Source organism: Schistocerca serialis, chromosome 1 (genome assembly GCF_023864345.2).
Source record: "Schistocerca serialis cubense isolate TAMUIC-IGC-003099 chromosome 1, iqSchSeri2.2, whole genome shotgun sequence".
NCBI lineage: Eukaryota > Metazoa > Arthropoda > Insecta > Orthoptera > Acrididae > Schistocerca > Schistocerca serialis.
Window position 1 is genome coordinate 680,522,196 of NC_064638.1, and position 23,452 is coordinate 680,545,647.

Consider the following 23,452-nt stretch of genomic DNA (forward strand, 5'->3'; position numbering starts at 1 on the left):
ACATGATTTATATAAGCGTCTTTGCGCAAAAAAGAACGTCTCGCAAAGGTTTTCCTCGGTAAACTGCGCAAAATACATGATGCTTTCCAAAGTTTCTTTCGCGTCCGACTACGGTATGAAAAAAATGTTCCCCATATTCATACATTCTGATGGTTTACTTTTCCATTTAAGAGGAAGTTTCGTCTCAAGCTCCCAATCAATTATCAGAACTGTGTCTGTTGTTGTTTATCACCGTCGTGAAAGGCGGAGAAGTTTCAGGTTGCATGGTCTAACACAAACATCGTCGAAAAACGTCAGACAGACACCTGAGGAACGGATAACTCTCGGATAGTACGGATCACCTGAAAAGTCTATTGTATCCGCTCTACGTCTTGAACGAACATACCGAGGCAAATTTTGAATTTTCCTTTCAAAAACAATCAATGTCTTTAACGTTAAATAAGAATTTTTGTATCCAAGATCACGAGCTGAAATATTTTTATTTCCTCATTGACCGGTTTCGACAGTGTGTGTCATCTTCGGATCTACAATATGCCAGTAAAAACATTACTAAGGCGATATCTGTCACTGTACAACCGATATATAAGTGGAAAACATAACAAACAGATCAAAATTTGCTTTTAAATACCTTCTGGAAAGAATATAGCTGTGCGTGAATCGCATAACCATAAAGAGAGCACACTCCATTTATAACACAAAAACGCCATATTGGCTTGTCAAACACTGAGTAAATAAAAACTCTGTGTGCCCTGGAGTGGAGAAGAGTTCGATCGTGGAATCGTTACAGCAATGGCCCATCTGGACAGACTGAACGCGCATGCAACAAAAGCGTCGGTAGCGGTTACGTTACGCTCTTGGTTAACAGGTGGTATAAGTGACCCATTACATTGATTATTAAATATTCTTTGAAATACAACATTGTACTCTCTAGAAACATTGACGCAGGACTGGTTATTATGTGATGGAAAAAGTATCTGTCGGTCTACGGAAAAACAACCATAAACATTTACATAATATCCCAACATAAACTGTAGGGTCAACTGAATCACCGATACAGTTATATCGCTCACTACTACATTTATAGTTTATCTACACATGCACATGAATATCTTGTTGAAGGTAACAATACATACAGACCTAGTTCGTACACCTGTAGGCTCATTCACAAATCTATACCAATGACGGTTTCATGCAGACGTTCTAAAAGTAAGTCAGTAACAGCCTTACAGGCCAGCCTACCTTAGGATTATAGCTCCGACATTCAAATATTTTTGGAAAATTAATATTGACTGTAAAAATTATATATATATATATATATATATATATATATATATATATATATATATATATATACAGGGCTATTACAAATGACTGAAGCGATTTCATAAATTCACTGTAGCTCCATTCATTGACATACGGTCACGACACACTACAGATACGTAGAAAAACTCATAAAGTTTTGTTCGGCTGAAGCCGCACTTCAGGTTTCTGCTCGAGAGCGCAGTGAGACAAAATGGCGACAGGAGCCGAGAAAGCGTATGTCGTGCTTGAAATGCACTCACATCAGTCAGTCATAACAGTGCAACGACACTTCAGGACGAAGTTCAACAAAGATCCACCAACTGCTAACTCCATTCGGCGATGGTATGCGCAGTTTAAAGCTTCTGGATGCCTCTGTAAGGGGAAATCAACGGGTCGGCCTGCAGTGAGCGAAGAAACGGTTGAACGCGTGCGGGCAAGTTTCACGCGTAGTCCGCGGAAATCGACGAATAAAGCAAGCAGGCAGCTAAACGTACCACAGCCGACGGTTTGGAAAACCTTACGGAAAAGGCTAAAGCAGAAGTCTTACCGTTTACAATTGCTACAAGCCCTGACACCCGATGACAAAGTCAAACGCTTTGAATTTTCGGCGCGGTTGTAACAGCTCATGGAAGAGGATGCGTTCAGTGCAAAACTTGTTTTCGGTGATGAAGCAACATTTTTTCTTAATGGTGAAGTGAACAGACACAATGTGCGAATCTGGGCGGTAGAGAATCCTCACGCATTCGTGCAGCAAATTCGCAATTCACCAAAAGTTAACGTGTTTTGTACAATCTCACGGTTTAAAGTTTACGGCCCCTTTTTCTTCTGCGAAAAAAACGTTACAGGACACGTGTATCTGGACATGCCGGAAAATTGGCTCATGCCACAACTGGAGACCGACAGCGCCGACTTCATCTTTCAACCGGATGGTGCTCCACCGCACTTCCATCATAATGTTCGGCATTTCTTAAACAGGAGATTGGAAAACCGATGGATCGGTCGTGGTGGAGATCATGATCAGCAATTCATGTCATGGCCTCCACGCTCTCCCGACTTAACCCCATGCGATTTCTTTCTGTGGGGTTATGTGAAAGATTCAGCGTTTAAACCTCCTCTACCAAGAAACGTGCCAGAACTGCGAGCTCGCATCAACGATGCTTTCGAACTCATTGATGGGGACATGCTGCGCCGAGTGTGGGAGGAACTTGATTATCGGCTTGATGTCTGCCGAATCACTAAAGGGGCACATATCGAACATTTGTGAATGCCTAAAAAAACTTTTTGAGTTTTTGTATGTGTGTGCAAAGCATTGTGAAAATATCTCAAATAATAAAGTTATTGTAGATCCGTGAAATCGCTTCAATCATTTGCAATAACCCTGTATATATATGCTCCAAAAGTGTGAGATGCTAGCATGAAGCACCGATGGTTAGGACACAACAGATATGAGATGACTCTTATTGTGACATATGACCTATCAAATGTAACAAGAACATACTTAACAAGTAGTATAAAAGGTAGGCAGGACATTTTCATACTTCAATTTCATAGGAATTGTACAACTTCAGTTATTTAAGACTGTCAGGTGCAGGGCAGCAGCGTTAGATTATCAAAGGAAGCAACGTCCAGATGCATTTATTAACAAAACTGCGTACACGAGTGTGACCCTCTGAATTAATACAGGACCTAGGTAGTGATAACGTGGTTGTACTCTCTTGGAAATCCCTGTCAGTGTAGTACGTATTAATATGCAACAGTAAACAGCAACAATAAAAAGGAAAATGCATCTTAGTTGCTAATGTATTGGAGTACATCGTTAAGTGCCCAATGGGCAAATCTCAACAAAATTACCCACAACAGAGAAATGCATCTATAATCATTTATCTACCATTAAGTAATAAGGTGCTAAAACACATGAGAAGAGTAATATGTGCTACATGATAAGACGCTTCGATAGCGACTACAACGCCATTCAGAAAACGTTATACTAGCAGTGCAGTATAGGAACCTAACAGTATCTTTTTCCACTAACATAAATAAATAAATAAAAGGGCATAACAGCCATAACACTATTTGTGAATAGCCTTGTCACATAGTATAAAAGACTTGTGCGTGGGGGGAGAGGGCGTTTACAGGCCCAGCTGTGTAAGGTACTGTACAAGCATTGGTTTTTGCCATTTGAGTACTGTAATGTGAGCATAGGTTGTCACACAACGAATTAAAATTTTTTGTAAAGAAAAATGTTTTAATTTTTAAAAACTTCTTTTAAACGTTAAGTCAGATTCTGCTATACATCATTAGCACAGGTGACAATTTCTTAGTATGACCTACCTAAAAATAAGTTAACTGTGTACTAAATGAGTATATCATATTGGTAATAGTCATGAAAAACTGTGTACATATCGAAACATATATACTTTCTGATGAACACGTAACATCAGTCATTTATATGAAAAGCAAATAGGCATACAGTGGCCATATACGGGGTATTCAAAAAGTCTCTCCGCAGTGCCATATAATTGTTAGCCGGGCGTGCCGTATGATTGTTAGCCTGCCTGGCTTACTTTCCTTCAAGTGGATATTCTGTACTCATTCATAGGAGAACTTGTATTAAGTGAAATACTGAACGGTTATTTTCAACAAGATGGTGCAACCACACATACAGCTCGCGTTTCAATGTCACTGCTTGCTGATGTTTTTGGTGATCGCATAATTTTACAGGGACTTTGGCCTTCACGATCGCCTGACCTAACGCCACCTGACTTTTTCCTCTGGGGTGCAGCGTAAGCAATTGTCTATAAAAACCGTCCAAAATCCATCGATGAACTGAAAACTGCAATATCCACTTTCACTGCTTCTGTTACAGACGAAATGTTACAGCCTGTGTTTGGAAACATGATTAGACGAATTGAATTGTGTATTCAACAACGCGGGGGGGCGGGGGGGGGGTACTTTCAACATTTAATGTGAAAATGTGTAAGTAAAAATGAATATTCAATAAATTAGTAACACGTATTTCACTGAGTTTCATTGCAGTATGTTCACTGCGGCATACGGCCTGCGCGGCTAACAATCATATGGCTCTGCGGAGAGACTTTTTGAACACACCATATAACAGTGTGCATTACAAGAAACTGGATATTGAAACTGTACCAAAAATACTATATACAGAGTGAATCTTAAAGTAGCACAGACACATGAGGAGATGGTTGAGTACTGGGGTGGCCCTTAGTTACATGTAATTTTTTGAAAGGTACAGTATTGCTTCACCACCGCCCACTTTTGTTCAAACTGACGAAAAAAAGTCTGTGAAATACCCATCTCAACCTAACGAAGCCTAGGTGAGCCTCAAACGCCTTGAAGTTGGAACATAGCATCCACAAGAAACATTTCTGTTAAAACGCGATGTATTCTTTCTTATGTCCACTGCATGCTTGTCTTCCGTGAGAATAATGTATGTGACACGTTTAAGATAGTCCAAAGATTGTTTAAAATCATTTTCACTCACATTACTGAAAAGATCATTCGAGGAATTAAAAAAAACAAAACAGGAAAAGTTTGACAAATATCAGGTTTATTTTCAATAATGCACACGTTTTCAGTTTGAAAAGATTCTTTATTTAAAATAATCATTTTACAACATTCATTTCTGTATAACCGAAAGCTTATTTGATTGAATGAGTACTGAATATTATTTATTCCTAAGAGAAGGATTAGTAGCAGTAATTTTAAGGTCTCCTGCTACAATCTGTTAAACAAATTGTTTCTCATATCCGTCTTTTGTGAGAATGTTATTACAGTCCTGAACGAGTTTGACGCCTTTTGCTGCAATATCACTCACAGCAACCATCTCCCCAACTTTTTGAATTGTTCTTTTGTAACGGGAGTCATCTTTCTAACAGGTAAAACAAAAGATTGAAAGTCAATATTCGTAAAAGAAGAAAGATAATTTTTTGTATAATGTGTCTTTTCATTTGTTTTTGTCTTCTTCCTCTTCTTCATCTTTTCTTTTTAATTCCGAGGTAGCTTGAGCTATATTTGCCTTGGCCATTGTTGGAACATTCTGGTCAGAAGCCACAGTTTCTGGAGATAAGTACCAGAGGTCACCTGAATATTTTTTTTGCAGCAGCCTTACTGATTTACTGGATGAATAACCTTATAATTTATCAATTGACTCATAAATAGGAACTAAAGGTAAGGTGCCTTAATTGATTCTGTTGACAGAAAACAGGCTCAGACGTACACGCGTGCAAGAAAAATACCAGATAAGTGAAAATGATCTTGAAATCCGTGTAATCCGAATGTGTATATGGCCTTTGCCATCCACATAGAATTACTTACAGCTCTTGGTACGCGAAACGATATCACATTTTTTGGAATGCCGGCAGAAAGTTAATCGTTAATTCAGCAATTCTCGATGTTCATCTCCTCGTTGTTTCTGCGTAGAAATTTGGTTTTCAAGAAATTGAGAATAATAGTTCATAAATCATCAGATACATTACTGCTACCGATTAAGTAAGCGTTCTTGTCACGTTTGTACAAAGTTACTGTAAATTCTTGAAAAGTTCCATGTCAGTGGTGCCCCATCAATGAGTCGAAACAGGTCCTCAACACCAATTCAAAAATGAGCTGACGGAAAAGGACGTATAACAGGTTAGAATTGAACAATTTTTCTAGATTTGTGCAACTACCATTTATTCGACCTGCATTGCTTGCTTTCGTATAGCAGCAAAGTGCCTGAATTTTGTCAACTGTACCACACTTTTCTGATGACTGGTGAACCGTCATGAGTTGATATTCAGATGATGTAGGATTTACTAATTCTGCCAGCAACTTTCCACCCCATAGCAACACAAACAACAACATACTAGACGATCGCACCCAACTATCGCCATGAAACACGCTGACAGTACCGAAGTACTTCCTCCGTTTGATTTTAAGTGTTCGCCTCTAGGCTGCAGCATTCTCCAAATCAGCAAAAGTAATAGGGCAATTTTATCTTCGCTTGGCTACTACAGCCGTCTGTACCTACACTACTAATGTTCTGCTCTTAATCATATTATGATTTTTATTATATATACAATATTAGGATTATAGTATTAAAACAGCGTTATTAAAATAAGTATCTGTAACAATAAGACTTTATTTAATAATAGTAATAATAATGAGAAACTGCAAAACAAAATTAAAACAGCTAAAATTCAAAACTTCATGAATGTTGGATGTAGTCTTATAATTTTCCGATTGAGCAAGAATCTTGCACGTGCCTTATATTGGAACAAAACAGGGGGTGGGAGATAAGCTGAAAAAGAAGGGCCACCATAGTGTATACAGTGTTGACCATTCTCAATGTGGGACAATTTAGACTCAACACATGAACAACAGGAACTTCCTAAAGGTGTATCCGGTGCAGTAGAGATTTTTACTTGTTGGAGGCACTGGACTGGGCTGCACTCAGCCTCGTGATGCCAACTGAGGAGCTGCCTGATTGAGAGGCAGCGGCTCCGAGGTGGGAACGTCGACAAGGGAGGGGGGTACGGGGTGCTTACCAAATGCCCTCCACACCGCATTTGATGGCCAATAACTGAGGATGACACGGCAGTTGGTCGACCTTCACTTGGTCTTCAAGGCCTCATCGCGGGGTTTCCATTTCTTATTACTTGACCCCCCCCCATATGTGAGTCGAATGTGTCAGCCAATGCGTCAACTCGCTCGTCATACAGCTGCGGTCTTATTCAACATGTATACATTATATCATGAAAAGTATCCGAACACCTGTATGCAGTATGCCCAACCTTTGCCTTTGCCTTTGCGACGGTTTGAACTCTGCAGGGGACACTTGCAGTAAGTTGTCTGAATGACTGGAAGAATGGCAACCCACTGACGTTCTAACTCAACCCAAATGTCGGGTTTCTGGGCAGACCAGTCCATTTCAGGAAAGTTATTGTCCAGATAACAATGCCTCACAGATATTGCTTTAAGATAGGGTGCATTGCCATGCTGATGCAATCGTCGGCCCCCAACTGTTCCGCTGCTGTACGCAGTATACAATATAGTTAAACGTTATCATATCCTTCCGCATTTAGTGTTCTCTTAAGCACAGTAAGGCTACAAAGGAATCACACGCTAACCAAGAAACCCCCCCCCCCCCCCCCCGCTCTCATCCCGCCGTCCTCCGTACATCACTATTAAGCACTGAAACTGTGGGTAATGTTCTCTAGGCATTAGCCAAACCAAAACCTTTCCACTGGATTGCCACAGGGTATAGCGCGATTCATCACTCTGAATCACTCGTTTTCCAGTCATTCAATTACACCATCTCTAGCATCGCTTCGCACTGACTACGGAAATGTGTTGCTTATGAGCAGATGCTCGACCACTGTACCCCATTATTTTTAACCCCCTACGCACTGTCATTGAGATAGCTGTGGTGCTGGCAGCACTTTGGCACCCATGAGACATCCCTTCCACTGATTTTATGCAATTTTTAAAACTACATTCCACAATGCTAGACGGTGCTCTTCGTAAGTACGTGAGATCTGCTTGGTCTTGGTACAGCTGTGGTTGTTCCATCGCTTTTGCACTTCACAGTTACATGAAAAGAGTCGACTTCTGGACGGCTTTAGAAGGGTTAAAATGTTCCTTATGTATTTGCTACTTAGTTGACATCCAGTGATTAGTCCACGTTCCAAGTCTGTGAGCTCTCCTGACAGACCCATTATGCTGTTACTGCTTCTCTACTGTCAACACGATACTCGCCGCCCCCTTTTGTGCTATTGGGTCCGCCAATCGTGAAATCTTGTCGTCAAATTTACATTACATAAGAGTGTCCGGATACTTTTGATCAGATAATCGACGAACTATGCCAGTGGTGTTCTTTACAGGACATGCATTATGATTCAAAAGGATAAACATCTTTACTAATACAGTACTGTTACTCTTGTCAAATCCTTCCTCAAGATTATTCATCGTCGTATTGTCGACAACCTTAACTGATAAATTAAATTCGGAACATGTAAAAGACGTTTCTTGCCGTGACTGTGTAGTAAGATTGTTAAACTTAGCACCCCTTCAGTGGCTTTCTTTCAGGCTGTAATACAGTGAAGTGCCAAAGAAACTGGTATAGGCATGCGTGTTCAAATACTGAGATATGTAATCAGGTCAAATATGGTGCTACGGTCGGCAACGCCTGTGTAAGATAACAAGCGTCTAGCGCAGTTGTTAGATCGGTTACTGCTGCTGCATTCGCAGGTTATCAAGATTTAAGTGAGTTTGAACGTGGCATTGTAGACAACTCACAAGTGATGCGACACAGCGTCTCCGAGGTAGCGGTAAAGTGGGGATTTTCTCGTACGACCATTTCACGAGTGTGCCTTGAATATTAGGCATCCGGTAAAACATCAAATCTCCGACATTGCTGCGGCCAGAAAATGATCCTGCAAGAACGGGACCAGCGACGACTGAAGATAACCGATCAACGTGACAGAAGTGCAACCCTTCCCCAAACTGCTGTTGATTTCAATGCAGGGCCATCAACAAGTGTCAGCGTGCGAACCATTCAACGTAACATCATCGATATGGGATTTTGGAGCCGAAGGCCCACTCGTGTACCCTCGATGACTGCACGACACAAGGCTGTACGCCTCACCTGGGCCAGTCAACACCAACATTGGACTGCTGATTACTGGAAACGTGTTGCCTGGTCGGACGAGTCTCGTCTCAAACTGTATTGAGCGGTTGGACGTGTACGGGTATGGAGACAACCTCATGAATCCATGGACCCTGCATATCGGCAGGGGCTCTTCAAGCTGGTGGAGGCTCTGTGATGGTGTCGCCGTGTGCCGTTGGAGTGATATGGGACCCCTGATACGTCTAGGTACGACTCTGACAGGGACATGTACATAAGCATCCCTTCTGATCACTTGCATCCATTCGCGTTTATTGTGCATTCCGACGGACTTGGGTAATTTCAGCAGGACAATGAAACACCCCACACTTCCAGAATTGGTACAGAGCGGCTGCAGGAACATTCTTCTGAGTTTAAGCGTTTCCGCTGCCACCGAACTCTCCAGACATGAACCTTATTCCTCATATCTGGGATGCCTTGCGACGTGCTGTTCAGAAGAGATCTCCATCCGCTCGTACTCTTACTGATTTATGGACAGCTCTGTAGGATTCATGTGCAGTGCACTACAGCACTATTTCAGACATTAGTCGAATCCATGTCACGTCATGTTGCGGCACTTCGGCGTGCACGCGGGGGCCCTACGCGATATTAGGCAGGTGTGCCAGTTTTTTGGCTCTTCAGTGTATAATTTTGCCGGACTTAGCAAGGCTGCATAATCTAGGAGGCTTAATCCGTCTATCTTCACTCTGTTGGTAACTTCTGTGGATAGGGAGGTAGAGTTCAGTAACGATACAATGTCTTTTTGACAAGCAGTAAGATCTTTTCCTTGCATAAAACCGTCAAGATCGCTTATTAAATTTTCTTTGTTTATTCAGCCATTTCGGCTACTACCATCATTAGATATCTACAATTACGATGAATGGAAGATACGGAGAGACAGGAGTTTGTTACACAATAAGAATTTAACAAAACATAATAAGCTAAAAGGTTAAATAATATTTTTGAAGGTACACTAACTAAAAACGCTTAGAACTTATAAAAGAATGGTCTGTGTCAGAACCAAAGCCTTTGCTTAATCGGGGTGTCAGCTGGAGGCTTGGTTCAAACATTTAACGAGGTTGTGAGTTTTAGTCGACAGGTGACGCAAGTGTTAAGGACGTAGCCTTCAAATTTTATTTTATTCTTTATAGGTATTTTTTGCCTACTGATACTTATAAAAAGGCTGCTCGTCTTTAAAACATTAATATTCAAATTATAAAATACGATTTAAATGAGTATAATTCAATGCTTTTCAAACTAGCTGTTCAAATGGCGCCATTAGCCCATGCGGGGCTCTGCAAATTAACAAGTGTTGTGTGTAAGGAGAGGCCCGTCGGACGGGTTCTGCCTGCGCTTTCTTGGATGGGATTACTGCATCTGTCGAACGTGATGGGAGGCTACTGTGTAACAAAAGTCTATTTTTAACATGGTGTGTCCGCCAGTGCCAGGGGAGTGTCGTGACCCACTCCGACAAGTTATCGGTAACAGGCCGTTCAGAACTGTAAAGAACTGAGACCTGCAGGAGTCTCAAATTCTGAGAGACGCTGGGAAAGGGTCAGTTAAAGGTTAGATCTAGGAGATGGAATGTGGAGAGGCCACCCTGCAACTTTGTACGTGGGGGTGTGGCACAACCAGCAATCAGGTTGGTGCTAAGCTAAATGAGGCTGTTAGATTTTGTTAAGAACTCGTAAGACAAGCTACTATTGGTTAACCTAAATAAATTCTGGAATAGGAGAACGGAGTTCGCCTGTGCGTAGTCGGAGGATGCTTTTTTTGGCTGTAATACGAAGTAGGGAAGGTAGTGAGCGTCAGACGCTGCCTGCTTCTGAGTTCCGGCTCTAAAAATTCTACTATTGGTTAATCACATTAAAACTGAGTATTGAAGGTAGATTTCTGCGTTATTAGAATGTATCTGACTGGTCGCCACTCTGAAGAACCACTGTCGGAGGCGATCAGAATCTTGTACAAGGCTCACACGTACAAAGTAAGAGTGAAAATTCACTTCTAGCTGGAAGCTCTTTGTAGATCAGTTCCATCCGAGCCACAGAAGGCGACATTTCATCTGAGACACGGACTTCGGGCTCTGAGGGAGAGCAGTTTTCGATGCAGGACAGATGGCTTAGAGTTCTGCAGCCCTCACAACAGCGATTCGTGGGCACGGGCAACTCTTAAGTATGGTGAGCAACAGCAGCACTCGTAAACCTGTCTGTATGACGCTCGTAAAGACTTCAGATCGACGTTAGGACTAAGGGAGTAGGCGCATGCGTGATTTTTCTGCTAATCTTCACTTCTTGATTAGCAATCGACAATTGCTGTGCGGCTTCTGCGGACTTAGTTGCTTCCCCAAGTGTGTGTTGATTCTAGCTTGTTCAGTACGGATTCATTATCCGACCTTTGCCAGGTCGGATTCATTATCCGACCTTTGCCAAGATGTTGACAATCTAATTCAGTTGTAACCTGTGTTGATATTTCATGAAAGGCACAGCTGTAATTTGATGAATTAACTGTCGTTACCATGATTGTGAATCACAGCTTCCACGTATCATGTACGTTAGGGCCAATCTTGTTTACTTAACTAATTCATTCCGTTACCCATTGCGTGACACCTGTTACTAAACTCTCGTGAACTTGTGGGGTGCGATCTGTTTATCGGTAAGGTCACCCAACACAGGTGATTCTGATATCCACAGGGTATGTCGATTGTTCATCTGTAGCCTCATACCGCAATTAGCAAAGGACAGGGAATTTGAATTTGATGGTCCAACACTACGAATGATTGTAACACAAGGATATCGTTTTCTCTAACGAGAACGTCAGTAGTAAGACGAGAAGTGGGAGCCGGCACGGCTGTCCGCTGTGTTGCAGGGTCGGCGCTGTCGATGCTGGTGCTGTGGCTGCTGCTGGCGGCGGGCGGCGGCTGCGGCTGCTGCGGCTCGCAGGAGAAGGCGCGGCCGCTGCTCATCACGTGAGTCTGGCCCCCACTCTGCTCTCTCCTCGCGTATCGTCGCTAAAAAAGATAGATCCAGTGAAACGAATTCCTATTTCGTATGATATAAACTGCATCTGAACATACGTACTGTTGGAAAGGAAAGGATGTGAAGTTTCGATTACCAGCACTGACCTCACGCTTGTAACTTTTTGTGTGGCTTTGAAAAAGAGGCAGTTTAAGTTCCACATCTGTGGAACCTACTAATCAAGCGTCCCCACTGCAAGACTTGTCCCGTGCACCATCCGACCACCACCTACACCAGTCCTGAAATTGGCAAAACATATACTATAATATCAAAGGAAGAGCCACCTGTGAAACGACACACGCTGTTATGTAAACAGCTGTTATATAAACACTGTTCGGCCTCTTACATTGGTATGACTACCAATAAGTTATCAATCAGAATGAATGGACATATAGAATGTACACTGGAAACACAGAATATCCTGTTGCAGAGAATGCACTACTATTTGACAGTCCTGACCTCGGTGCCTTTTTCACATCACGTGCCCTCTGGAGTCTTCCAGCAGACACTGGCTTCTCAGAACTTCGCAGCTGGGAACTGGCGTATAACATTTCCTACTTCTCCCCACCTACCTGATCCTAATTTACGGTAATTTCTTCGGTCTTACTTGTCAGTTTTCTACATCATTTATCATTTATTTTCTGACTCATCTATTCTGTCCTCCCCCCCCCCCCCCCACACACACACCTGTAACATGTAACACATACAATGCACTTACCTTTCCGCTCTTATTAACTTTTGCACATGTTCTGTCAGTAATCTCCGTCTTGCTTATTACACTAACTGCCACCTCTAAGCTGTAAGGTTTTCAAATGTCGTCCGGTGCAGCTCCCAACAATCAGAAGAGATTTTCACTCTGCAGCGGAGTGTGCGCTGATATGAAACTTCCTGGCAGATTAAAACTGTGTGCCGGACCGAGACTCAAACTCGGGACCTTTGCCTTTCGCGGGCAAGTGCAAAGTGAAAATCTCATTCTGGAAACATCCCCCAGGCTGTGGCTAAGCCATGTCTCCGCAATATCCTTTCTTTGAGGAGTGCTAGTTCTGCAAGGTTCGCAGGAGAGCTTCCGTTAAGTTTGGGAGGTAGGAGACGAGGTACTGGCAGAAGTAATGCTGTGAGGACGGGGCGTGAGTCGTGCTTGGGTAGCTCAGTTGGTAGAGCACTTATCCGCGAAAGCAAAGGTCCCGAGTTCGAGTCTCGGTCCGGCACACAGTTTTCATCTGCCAGGAAGTTCCCAACAATCAGCTTCTCTGGTCCTGGGTTACGGGGGACTTTTCAAAATCTCCTCGTTCTCTAAACGTCCCCAGTCCTTTTTCTTCAGCCTTCTTCCTTGGCGTTCAGCCCTTCTGCCAGAGGAAGGAACCACTGAACAAAGGAGGAAATACAATGCACCTACTATAAAAGAATGAATAATGACTTCTGTTTAATTTATATCATGAACACAAATTTGTTACAACTTACTTTTGTGTCAAAAGGCACTCGTCATGTTAGTTTCATTATATTGTGTTCTCAACATGTTAAAATGTCCAAGAATTAGGACATCTTTCTTTGCGTTTTAAATACGTACATCTTACGAAGTGCAGACCAGTCAAAGAAGACAAAACGTTGCAAATCTGGAAGACAATAATCAAGTAAGGGTGGCTCCTACTACACTCCTGGAAATTGAAATAAGAACACCGTGAATTCATTGTCCCAGGAAGGGGAAACTTTATTGACACATTCCTGGGGTCAGATACCTCACATGATCACACTGACAGAACCACAGGCACATAGACACAGGCAACAGAGCATGCACAATGTCGGCACTAGTACAGTGTATATCCACCTTTCGCAGCAATGCAGGCTGCTATTCTCCCATGGAGACGATCGTAGAGATGCTGGATGTAGTCCTGTGGAACGGTTTGCCATGCCATTTCCACCTGGCGCCTCAGTTGGACCAGCGTTTGTGCTGGACGTGCAGACCGCGTGAGACGACGCTTCATCCAGTCCCAAACATGCTCAAGGGGGGACAGATCCGGAGATCTTGCTGGCCAGGGTAGTTGACTTACACCTTCTAGAGCACGTTGGGTGGCACGGGATACATGCGGACGTGCATTGTCCTGTTGGAACAGCAAGTTCTCTTGCCGGTCTAGGAATGGTAGAACGATGGGTTCGATGACGGTTTGGATGTACCGTGCACTATTCAGTGTCCCCTCGACGATCACCAGTGGTGTACGGCCAGTGTAGGAGATCGCTCCCCACACCATGATGCCGGGTGTTGGTCCTGTGTGCCTCGGTCGTATGCAGTCCTGATTGTGGCGCTCACCTGCACGGCGCCAAACACGCATACGACCATCATTGGCACCAAGGCAGAAGCGACTCTCATCGCTGAAGACGACACGTCTCCATTCGTCCCTCCATTCACGCCTGTCGCGACACCACTGGAGGCGGGCTGCACGATGTTGGGGCGTGAGCGGAAGACGGCCTAACGGTGTGCGGGACCGTAGCCCAGCTTCATGGAGACGGTTGCGAATGGTCCTCGCCGATATCCCAGGAGCAACAGTGTCCCTAATTTGCTGGGAAGTGGCGGTGCGGTCCCCTGCGGCACTGCGTAGGATCCTACGGTCTTGGCGTGCATCCGTGCGTCGCTGCGGTCCGGTCCCAGGTCGACGGGCACGTGCACCTTCCGCCGACCACTGGCGACAACATCGATGTACTGTGGAGACCTCACGCCCCACGTGTTGAGCAATTCGGCGGTACGTCCACCCGGCCTCCCGCATGCCCACTATACGCCCTCGCTCAAAGTCCGTCAACTGCACATACGGTTCACGTCCACGCTGTCGCGGCATGCTACCAGTGTTAAAGACTGCGATGGAGCTCCGTATGCCACGGCAAACTGGCTGACACTGACGGCGGCGGTGCACAAATGCTGCGCAGCTAGCGCCATTCGACGGCCAACACCGCGGTTCCTGGTGTGTCCGCTGTGCCGTGGGTGTGATCATTGCTTGTACAGCCCTCTCGGAGTGTCCGGAGCAAGTATGGTGGGTCTGACACACCGGTGTCAATGTGTTCTTTTTTCCATTTCCAGGAGTGTATTTCTGAACGACATTTATATCTGGGAATGATGAATTCCTAACACTTTAACTCAGGGATGAGGAGGAGAACACGTTGAGGCGCCTTCATGTTCTCGTACCAGTGACTGGTAGCACATAAATCGATATTTGTCAGGTAGTCCTGTTGATCGCTGATTTGGTGGAGAAATAGTACATGCCAGTTTCCCCATTTCTCTGTATGCGGGTTCTTCTAGTTAAGATTCGTCGTACCCCGCTTGCAACTGGGCGACTGGAATGGAGAAGTGAGAAGATGCTTTGTGCCAACATTCGCAACAGACATGCTGGAGAGGACTTGTCGCCAAGCAAAGCACCACCTCGACGTGTGATGTGTTGTGCAAGGATCGCACATGAGGTACAAATGGCGACGTTCTAAACACTTTCAACGTTGCAATTGGAGGTTGTGGTATGCACGTACGTGTACCCTGTACATTATTTCCGGAAAAAGACTATGCGACTAAGGGGGATAGTCTCAGACTGTCAAAACTGCGTTTCGGTATGTAGACCCATAGATTAGTATTCAGTACATCGGAGGTGGACAAAGCCGTGACGCATGGAGAGCGCTGAAATCTCTACAATGTACTCGTAACAGTACATTAAAAATTCGAGACACCTTAGTTCCATTGGAAGGAAGGAGGAAGTATTATTGGAATATGTTTAATGAAAAGCGTCCAGTGTTCTTTGTAAATGACAACGATGAGTCATTTATCTTGGATACATTTTATGAAGAGGACAAATAATTATGCCTGAATAGCTGAAAAACGTGCTTATGACTATGAAGAATGGACGACCTTCAGATCCAAATGGACTGGATTGCCCATCGAATTATTCAAAAATGGACTAGATAAACTTCTGGAGTTTAGTACCTATGCTTTCAATCGATGCGTAAGGGGGAAACAATTACTAGAGGGGCGAAATATATCATACATATATAACCCAAATAAAAACGGCGATGGAAAAAAAGTGTCAACTATAAAATAGTGACTAAGAAATTCAGTCTCTAGATTATACGGGAAATTTACAAATGGGAGGTTAGTATCACAGACTATGGATGAAGAGGAACGGAATCGGTACCATGCCTAAAGAACATGCAAAGACAATATGTTTTTCCCTAATACAGCTGGTGCAAGAAAGACTAGCCAGGAATCTGGAGGCCCACATGTTTTCATTGATTTTAAGAAAGCCTATGATCTCATTCTCCTCAGTAAATTGTGGGCTGTAGTGTGGAGTGAGTCGTTTATACTGTATGTTCAAGCTGTTAGAGCTTCATATACTGACACAGCTTGCATAATTAAAATACATACAAAAGTATCTGGAGAAATCGCAGTGACAAAAGGGTTGCAACAAGGACACGCGATGGCATCTACATTAATGAAAATGTACTTGAATTCTGCCTTCTGGTTATGAAAACATCCATGCCGTATTATGCGTGTGTCAATAAATTGTGAAAAGCTATTCGCTTTCCATTTTGTTGATGACCAAGTCATTTTTGTAGTAGATTAATTTGACATGAATTAAATGGTTGTGAAGTTGAACAAAGAATATCATAAATGGGATTTAACGATTAATTTAAAGAAAACGGAGTATTTGTCTAACGTAGGAGTGGGTGAAACGTGACGTAATATTTTGGGATAGTAAGGTATGCTGAGTCTTAAAAATATTTGGGGGTCGTTATCAACAAAGATAGATCCAATAAGAGCTGAAGTAAGAACCGCAATTGGCAAAGTACCCAAGCAATCAGACAATAAAATGACGCTTTATCGAGCACAGATATTATATCAGAAACGAAGATTAGGGTATATCAAATTATTGTAGAAGGAAGAGCAACGTATGGAGCAGAAACATGTGAAATAACTGGGAAAACTAAGAGGAAATCATTGTCAATGGAGGTGACATTTTGGAGGTGTTGCTTTAGGTGAAGAGTACGGGATGAAATTAAAACTGAATACGCAAAAGAATGAGCCTGGGCAGCACTGTACTGGATACAACAGAAGAAAAACGACTGAGATTGTTTGGGCATGTACGCCGATTGGGGGAGGAGAGATGGCTTAAGAAAATGATGGAGCGAATCCCAAATAATAGAAGAAGAGGACGCCTGATAGCAACATGGGAAGAGGGAGTAAGAAGAGCTACGCCTACTAAGGTGACTGCCTACACTACGCTTGTCCGTCCTCTTTTAGAATACTGCTGCGCGGTGTGCGATCCTTACCAGATAGGACTGACGGAGTTCAAAGAAAGGCAGAACGTTTTGTAGTATCGCGAAATATGGGAGAGAGTGTCTTAGAAATGATACAGATCTGGGCTGGACATCATTAAAAGAAAGGCGTTTTCCGTGGCGACGGAATCTTCTCACGAAATTCGAATCACAAACTTTCTCCTCCGAATGCGAAAATATTTTGTTGACAGCGACCTACATATGGAGGAACGATCACCACGATAAAGTAAGGGAAATCAGAGCTCGTACGGAAATATATAGGTGTTCATTCTTTTCGCGCGCTATACGAGATTGTAATAATAGAGAATTGTGAAGGTGGTTCGATGAACCCTCTGCCAGGCACTTAAATGTGACTTGCAGAGTACTCATGTAGATGTAGATGTAGAGGGGAATTCGCAGACAGGAGATTAGAAAGATAGGAGGCTTCGGAAGCTACGATGCGAGGAGGAACTATAATGTTGTCTCAAACTGCCAAAACAATAAATAAGTTTTTCAGGCGTGCTCTCTCTTCTACGTTGGGTATAATCTCGTCTTGTCTCCTCGGGAGACAGAGAGAGAGAGAAAGAGAGAGAGAGAGAGAGAGAGAGAGAGAGGGAGGGAGAGAGACATCGGGAGACTGATACCTGTTGAGGCGCTGCGACCAATTTCCTGGAGCTTACTCTTCTCCCACGTCCTGCTGCACAGCTGCTCACCGCCAGTGATTCCTGCTCGAGATGACATAATGTAGGCTGTGCTGCTGCCCTGTCTGTGCCTCTGCTTAGGGCATGCACAAAGTCGTTCTCTTTGCTGCCCTTGTCACTGGCCTCAGTTGTACCCAACAGCAGTCTCGTAGTCGTCTCTGTCTTCCTAGTGGCGTACCATCCTGGAAACTTGAAGCCAGTACCAATCTCTCAAATCGCCAGCTCACTGGCGCTAAATAGTCGTACAACTGAGATGAAATAAATGTATTTTGTTGGCGGTTGCCGCATGGTTAGCTCTTGCTGGTCGTTAGTCTCATGCAGCTAGGTGAGACAGAGGAGAATGAGGTTTCTTTATTTTTCCCGACGTCAGCAGAATAGTTATTGTTAGAAAAGGGAGTTTCCAGAATGAGATTTTCACTCTGCAGCGGAGTGTGCACTGATATGAAACTTCCTGACAGATTAAAACTGTGTGCCGGACCGAGACTCGAACTCGGGACCTTTGCCTTTCGCGGGCAAGTGGTCGAACATCTGAGCTACCCAAGCACGACTCACGCCCCGTCCTCACGGCTTTACTTCTGCCAATGCCACGTCTCCTACCTTCCAAACTTTACAGAAGCTCTCTTGCGAGCCTTGTAGAACTAGCACTCCTGAAAGAAAGGATATTGCGGAGACATGCCTTAGCCACAGCCTAGGGGATGTTTGCAGAATGAGATTTTCACTCTGCAGCGGAGTGTTCGCTTATATGAAACTTCCTGCCACGTTAAAACTGTGTTCCGGACCGAGACTCGAACTGGGGACCTTTACCTTTCGCAGACAAGTGCTCTAACATCTAAGCTACCCAAGCACGACTCACGCCCCGTCCTCACAGCTTTACTTCTGCCAGTACCTCGTCTCCTACCTTCTGGAGAGCTGTAAACTGTGGAAGGTAGGAGACGAGGTACTGGCACAAGTAAAGCTGTGATTCGGTAGCTCAGATGTTAGAGCACTTGCCCGCGAAAGGCAAAGGTCCCGAGTTCGAGTCTCGGTCCGGCACACAGTTTTAATGTGCCAGGAAGTTTCAGAAAAGGGAGTGTTTCCACTTCTTAGAGTGCATGCCTAGTAGGCAACTGTTCAAAAATGGCTGGTTCAAATGGCTCTGAGCACTATGGGACTTAACATCTATGGTCATCAGTCCCCTAGAACTTAGAACTACTTAAACCTAACTAACCTAAGGACAGCACACAACACCCAGTCGTCACGAGGCAGCAACTGTTCAGCCTGGCCTAATAGTCTAATAATTTTTATTCGCGCTGTGTACGTTGGTGAACTGAGGGAAGCTGGAAGCTGAGCGGGAGCTGCGCACAGGGCGGTGGCGACGGCGAGCGCGCTGTCGGTGGTGCTGTGGGCGGTGACGCTGGTGGCGTTCGCGCTGGGCGCGCACGGCGAGGTGCTGGCGTGCCGGCCGCTGTTCAGCGCGCCCGACTACCCGCAGCTGTCGCGCCTGCTCGACCGGCCCGGCGTCCTCTTCCCCGCGGGCGGCTTCTTCCGCAACGTCGCCGGCTCCAACGCCAGCCTCGACGTGCCGCTCAAGGACGTGCTGCAGTGAGTACCTAGCCGCCTCTCATCACATCGCTCACACACTATTACACGTGATATCTACACTGACATGACAAAAGTCGTAGCATACCTCCTAAGATGGTGTCGGACCTCCTTCATCCCGGTGTAGCGCAGGAGGTCGACGTGACAAGGATTCAACTAGTCGTTGTAAGTCCCCTGCAGAAATACTGAGCCATGCTGCCTCTACAGCCGTTCATAATTGCGAAAGTGTTCCCGATGCATGATTTTCTGCACGAACTGACCTCTCGATTATGTGTCGTAAATGTTCCTTGGTTCGATCTGGGTGGCCAAATTATTCGCTCGAACTGTCCAGAATGTTCTTCAAACCACTCGCAAACTACTGCGGCGCAGTGGCATGGCGCATCCATAAAAGTTCCATCGTTGTTTGGGAACATGAAGTCCATGAATGGCTGCAAATGGTCTCCAAGTAGCCAAACATAAACTGGGGCTACCACCAGCTTGTACAGTGCATTGTTGACAACCTGGCTCTATGGCTTCGTGGGGTCCGCGCCACACTCGAACCCTACCACCAGCTCTTATCAACTGAAGTCGGGACTCATCTGATCAGGCTACGGGTATCTAGTAGTATACGGTCCTAACGATATGGTCACGAGCCCAGGGGTCCTACTCTGTATCGTTCATATCGATCGGTGTAGTTGGTTCGTTTCGGTAATGACGTCATTTTCGTCCGAAATTCCCGCTGGTATTGTAGCAACATTTCATACTGCGAAAATGCAAGTTCGGTACTGCGAAGAATAGCGCGCCTGTGTCGTCTGCTAGCCGCTTTGTGTTCGTGGCGCTGTGCGTGCTCCAGTGCGCATGTGCGGATGTGCTGCAGCTTGCTTTTGATTGGTTTGCGCGACGCGAACCGACAACAGCGCTTCGGTTCTCTAGACCCGAATGGCATCGCTACCGAAATGCATACTGAATAATGATGGGACTTTAATTCGAGTACTAGACCGTTCGGTGCTTTGAGTACCGAAACGATCGACACAATGGCGGAAAGATACAGAATAGGGCTCCAGATGAGGCGCTGCAGGTGATGTCGTGCTGTCAGCAAAGGCACTCGAATCGGTCGTCTGCAGCCATAGTCCATTAACGCCAAATTTCGCTGCACAGTTTTCATGGATACGTTCGTCGTATGTCCCACATTGATTTCTGCGGTTATGCCAGTCACTGTTGCCTGTCTGTTAGCAGTGACAACCCTATCCAGACGCCGTTGCTCTCGGTCGTTAAGTGAAGGCCGAAGGACACTGCATTATCCGTAGTGAGAGATGATGTCTGAAATATGGTATTCTCGGAACATCTTGACACTGTGTCTCTCGGAATATTGAATTCCTAACGTTTCCCGAAATGGAATTCCCGATACGTCTAGCTCCAACTACCATTCCTCGTTCACAGTGTGGCCATAATCATGTCGGAAACCTTTCCATGAATCACCTGAGTACTGCCCTTTTATAACTTGCGTACATGATACTATCGCCATCTGTACATGTGCATATCGCTATACCATCATTTTTGTCACGTCAGTGTAAGCTCTACAGATTACTTCATGACAGCCCTGGCAGCAGCTCTGCTTTGTTTGTGGTATTTAGTTCCTTAGTTCCTAGGTCGTACTCCCAGTTCTGTCCAGTGTCTAGCTTGCCTCGCAAGCTGACTGGCGCCAGTGTTGGTGTCGCGGTGCTCTCACGGAATCGTGCTGCCGCAACCGTAACTCTGTTGGCGGGATTTTCAGTCTGTCGCGGTTGAGTGACATCTTGTGACGGCAAAAATACCCTAATCCAAACACCCTCCTGTGGATCTTCCTCAGCATTCCTTTTCTGTATCACTGAACAGAGATTTAATTTTTTGCTTGAGAGCTGGGTCAGTGTGACGAAAGTTCAGCAAGCATGACTCATCTGCCCCTACCTATTGATCTATGCAACCCGCAACGCCTTCAAAAAGCACTCGCGAGATTTTCGTATTCCCTCGCTTGTTATGTGCAAGCTTTTAGCCTCCCCGAAAACATTGACAGAACTTTTTTGTAGGAAATTTAATGTACGAGGCGTGTTTTTTAAGTAAGTACCGTTTTGAAATTTAAAAAAAGATGTCCCAAGATATCTCAATAATTTTATTTTTTCATGAAGGCCTGTACCTTAATCTACTTTTCTACATAATTTCCATCAATATTGAGGCACTTGTCATAACATTGTACCAGTTTTTGAATACCGTCCTCATAGAAGTCTGCCGCCTGACTTGTTAACCGCTGCATCACCACTGTTTTGACTTCGTCATCGTCTTGAAGACGCTGACCGCCAGGTGTTTCTTCAAGTGCAGGAACAGACGGTAGTCACTGGGCGCAAGATCGGGGCTGTACGGAGGATGATCTAGAGTTTCCCATCGAAAAGATGTGATGAGATCTTTGGTCTGATTCGCCACATGCGGACGGGCATTGTCTTGCAGCAAAACGATGCCCTTGCTCAACTTGCCACGTCTTTTGTTCTGAATTGAACGGCGCAGATTGTGCAATGTCTTACAGTAAGATGCTGTACTGATTGTGTCATTACGAGGCAGAAATTCCACAAGCAATGCTCCTTTTCTGTCCCAAAAAGCTGTGCACATGATATTCCGGGCAGAAACTGTTTGCTTAAACTTCACTTTACTGGGTGAATCTGAATGCCGCCATTCCATGGACTGTTGCTTTGATTCTGGTGTGACGTAGGCCCGTAACAATTTGGCTTCAAGACGATGACGAAGTCAGAACAGTGGTGATGAAGTGGTTAACAAGTCAGGCGGCAGACTTCTACGAGAAGGATGTTCAGAAACTGGTGAAACGTTATGACAAGTGCCTCAATACTGACGGAAATTATGTAGAAGAGTAAATTAAGGTACAGGCTTACATGTAAAAATAAAATTATTGAGATATCTTAGCAAGTCTTTTTTTAATTTCAAAACAGTACTTACTTAAAAAAACTCGCCTCGTACTTAAATTTTGTAATGGGATGTGTTATATCTCTCTAAAAAAATGTGTAACTGATATATTTTAGAGAAAACATTCTCCTAGTAAATTTGTTTGTCCTTTGATTTATCGTGATCCGTTACTGATTTTTAGTGAAGATAGTTTTTACGTTTAGCTTTCAAAAAAATACAAAAGAGATATAATAAGCAAAATAATGAATTTCGTAGGTAGCCAATTACGTATTATATCTGGTTTTATCGAGCGCCAGGCTCCCTACAAATTACTGTAAATGCAATAGCGTAGAATTACTCAGCTCCAGTTCACTGACCTGAAATTATTACTATCACAGAGAATAGACGAGTCTTAATAAAATTATTTCGCTGGATTCCTTCAATTAATCTCACTGAATATTGTTACATAATTTCTTCCGCTCCGGCCATCGACACTGTGCTGTGAAAAAATATTTTTTAAATATACCGCGTAATGGCGGCTAATTGTGAACAGTCAGAGATCACTGTTACGCGCTCCGCAGCAGCTGGAAACATGCTAAATAATTTTCATTAAATATTCTTTTCATAAGATAAATGTGGCGTAGGTTATTGAAATAACACACGTAGATCACTTTATACAAATATATTCTTACTAGGACACATTTTACACCATTAAATATTTGCAATTACGTTACGACAGAAATAAGTGCTAGCCCAGCACAATAGCTTGCGTACCTTATTCCAGCTAACACCAGAACGAACAGAACAAAACAGACTAGACAGAAGAATGAGCATTGCATTGTGTTTTATACTCTTACAAAGATAATAATACTTCTTTTAATTACTTACGCATTACAATCACATACAATAAAAATAATGTCTTTTCTGCATCTAGCGATCTATATTGTATATTTTTACAGTTAGTGTTATTACCTTTCGCAGATTAATCGATGTTTGCAGTT

At 43.9% G+C, this 23,452-nt stretch overlaps 1 protein-coding gene across 1 annotated transcript in view; it reads left to right on the forward strand.

The window, feature by feature from the left end:
* The window catches only part of LOC126424197 (filaggrin), a 147,806-nt gene that overhangs the window by 78,552 nt on the left and 45,802 nt on the right, over window positions 1–23,452 (forward strand). The window contains exons 8-9 of the mRNA XM_050087255.1: window positions 11,834–11,933; window positions 19,311–19,547. Of these exons, the coding sequence (XP_049943212.1) occupies window positions 11,834–11,933; window positions 19,311–19,547 (337 nt within the window). The remainder of the gene's footprint in view (window positions 1–11,833; window positions 11,934–19,310; window positions 19,548–23,452) is intronic.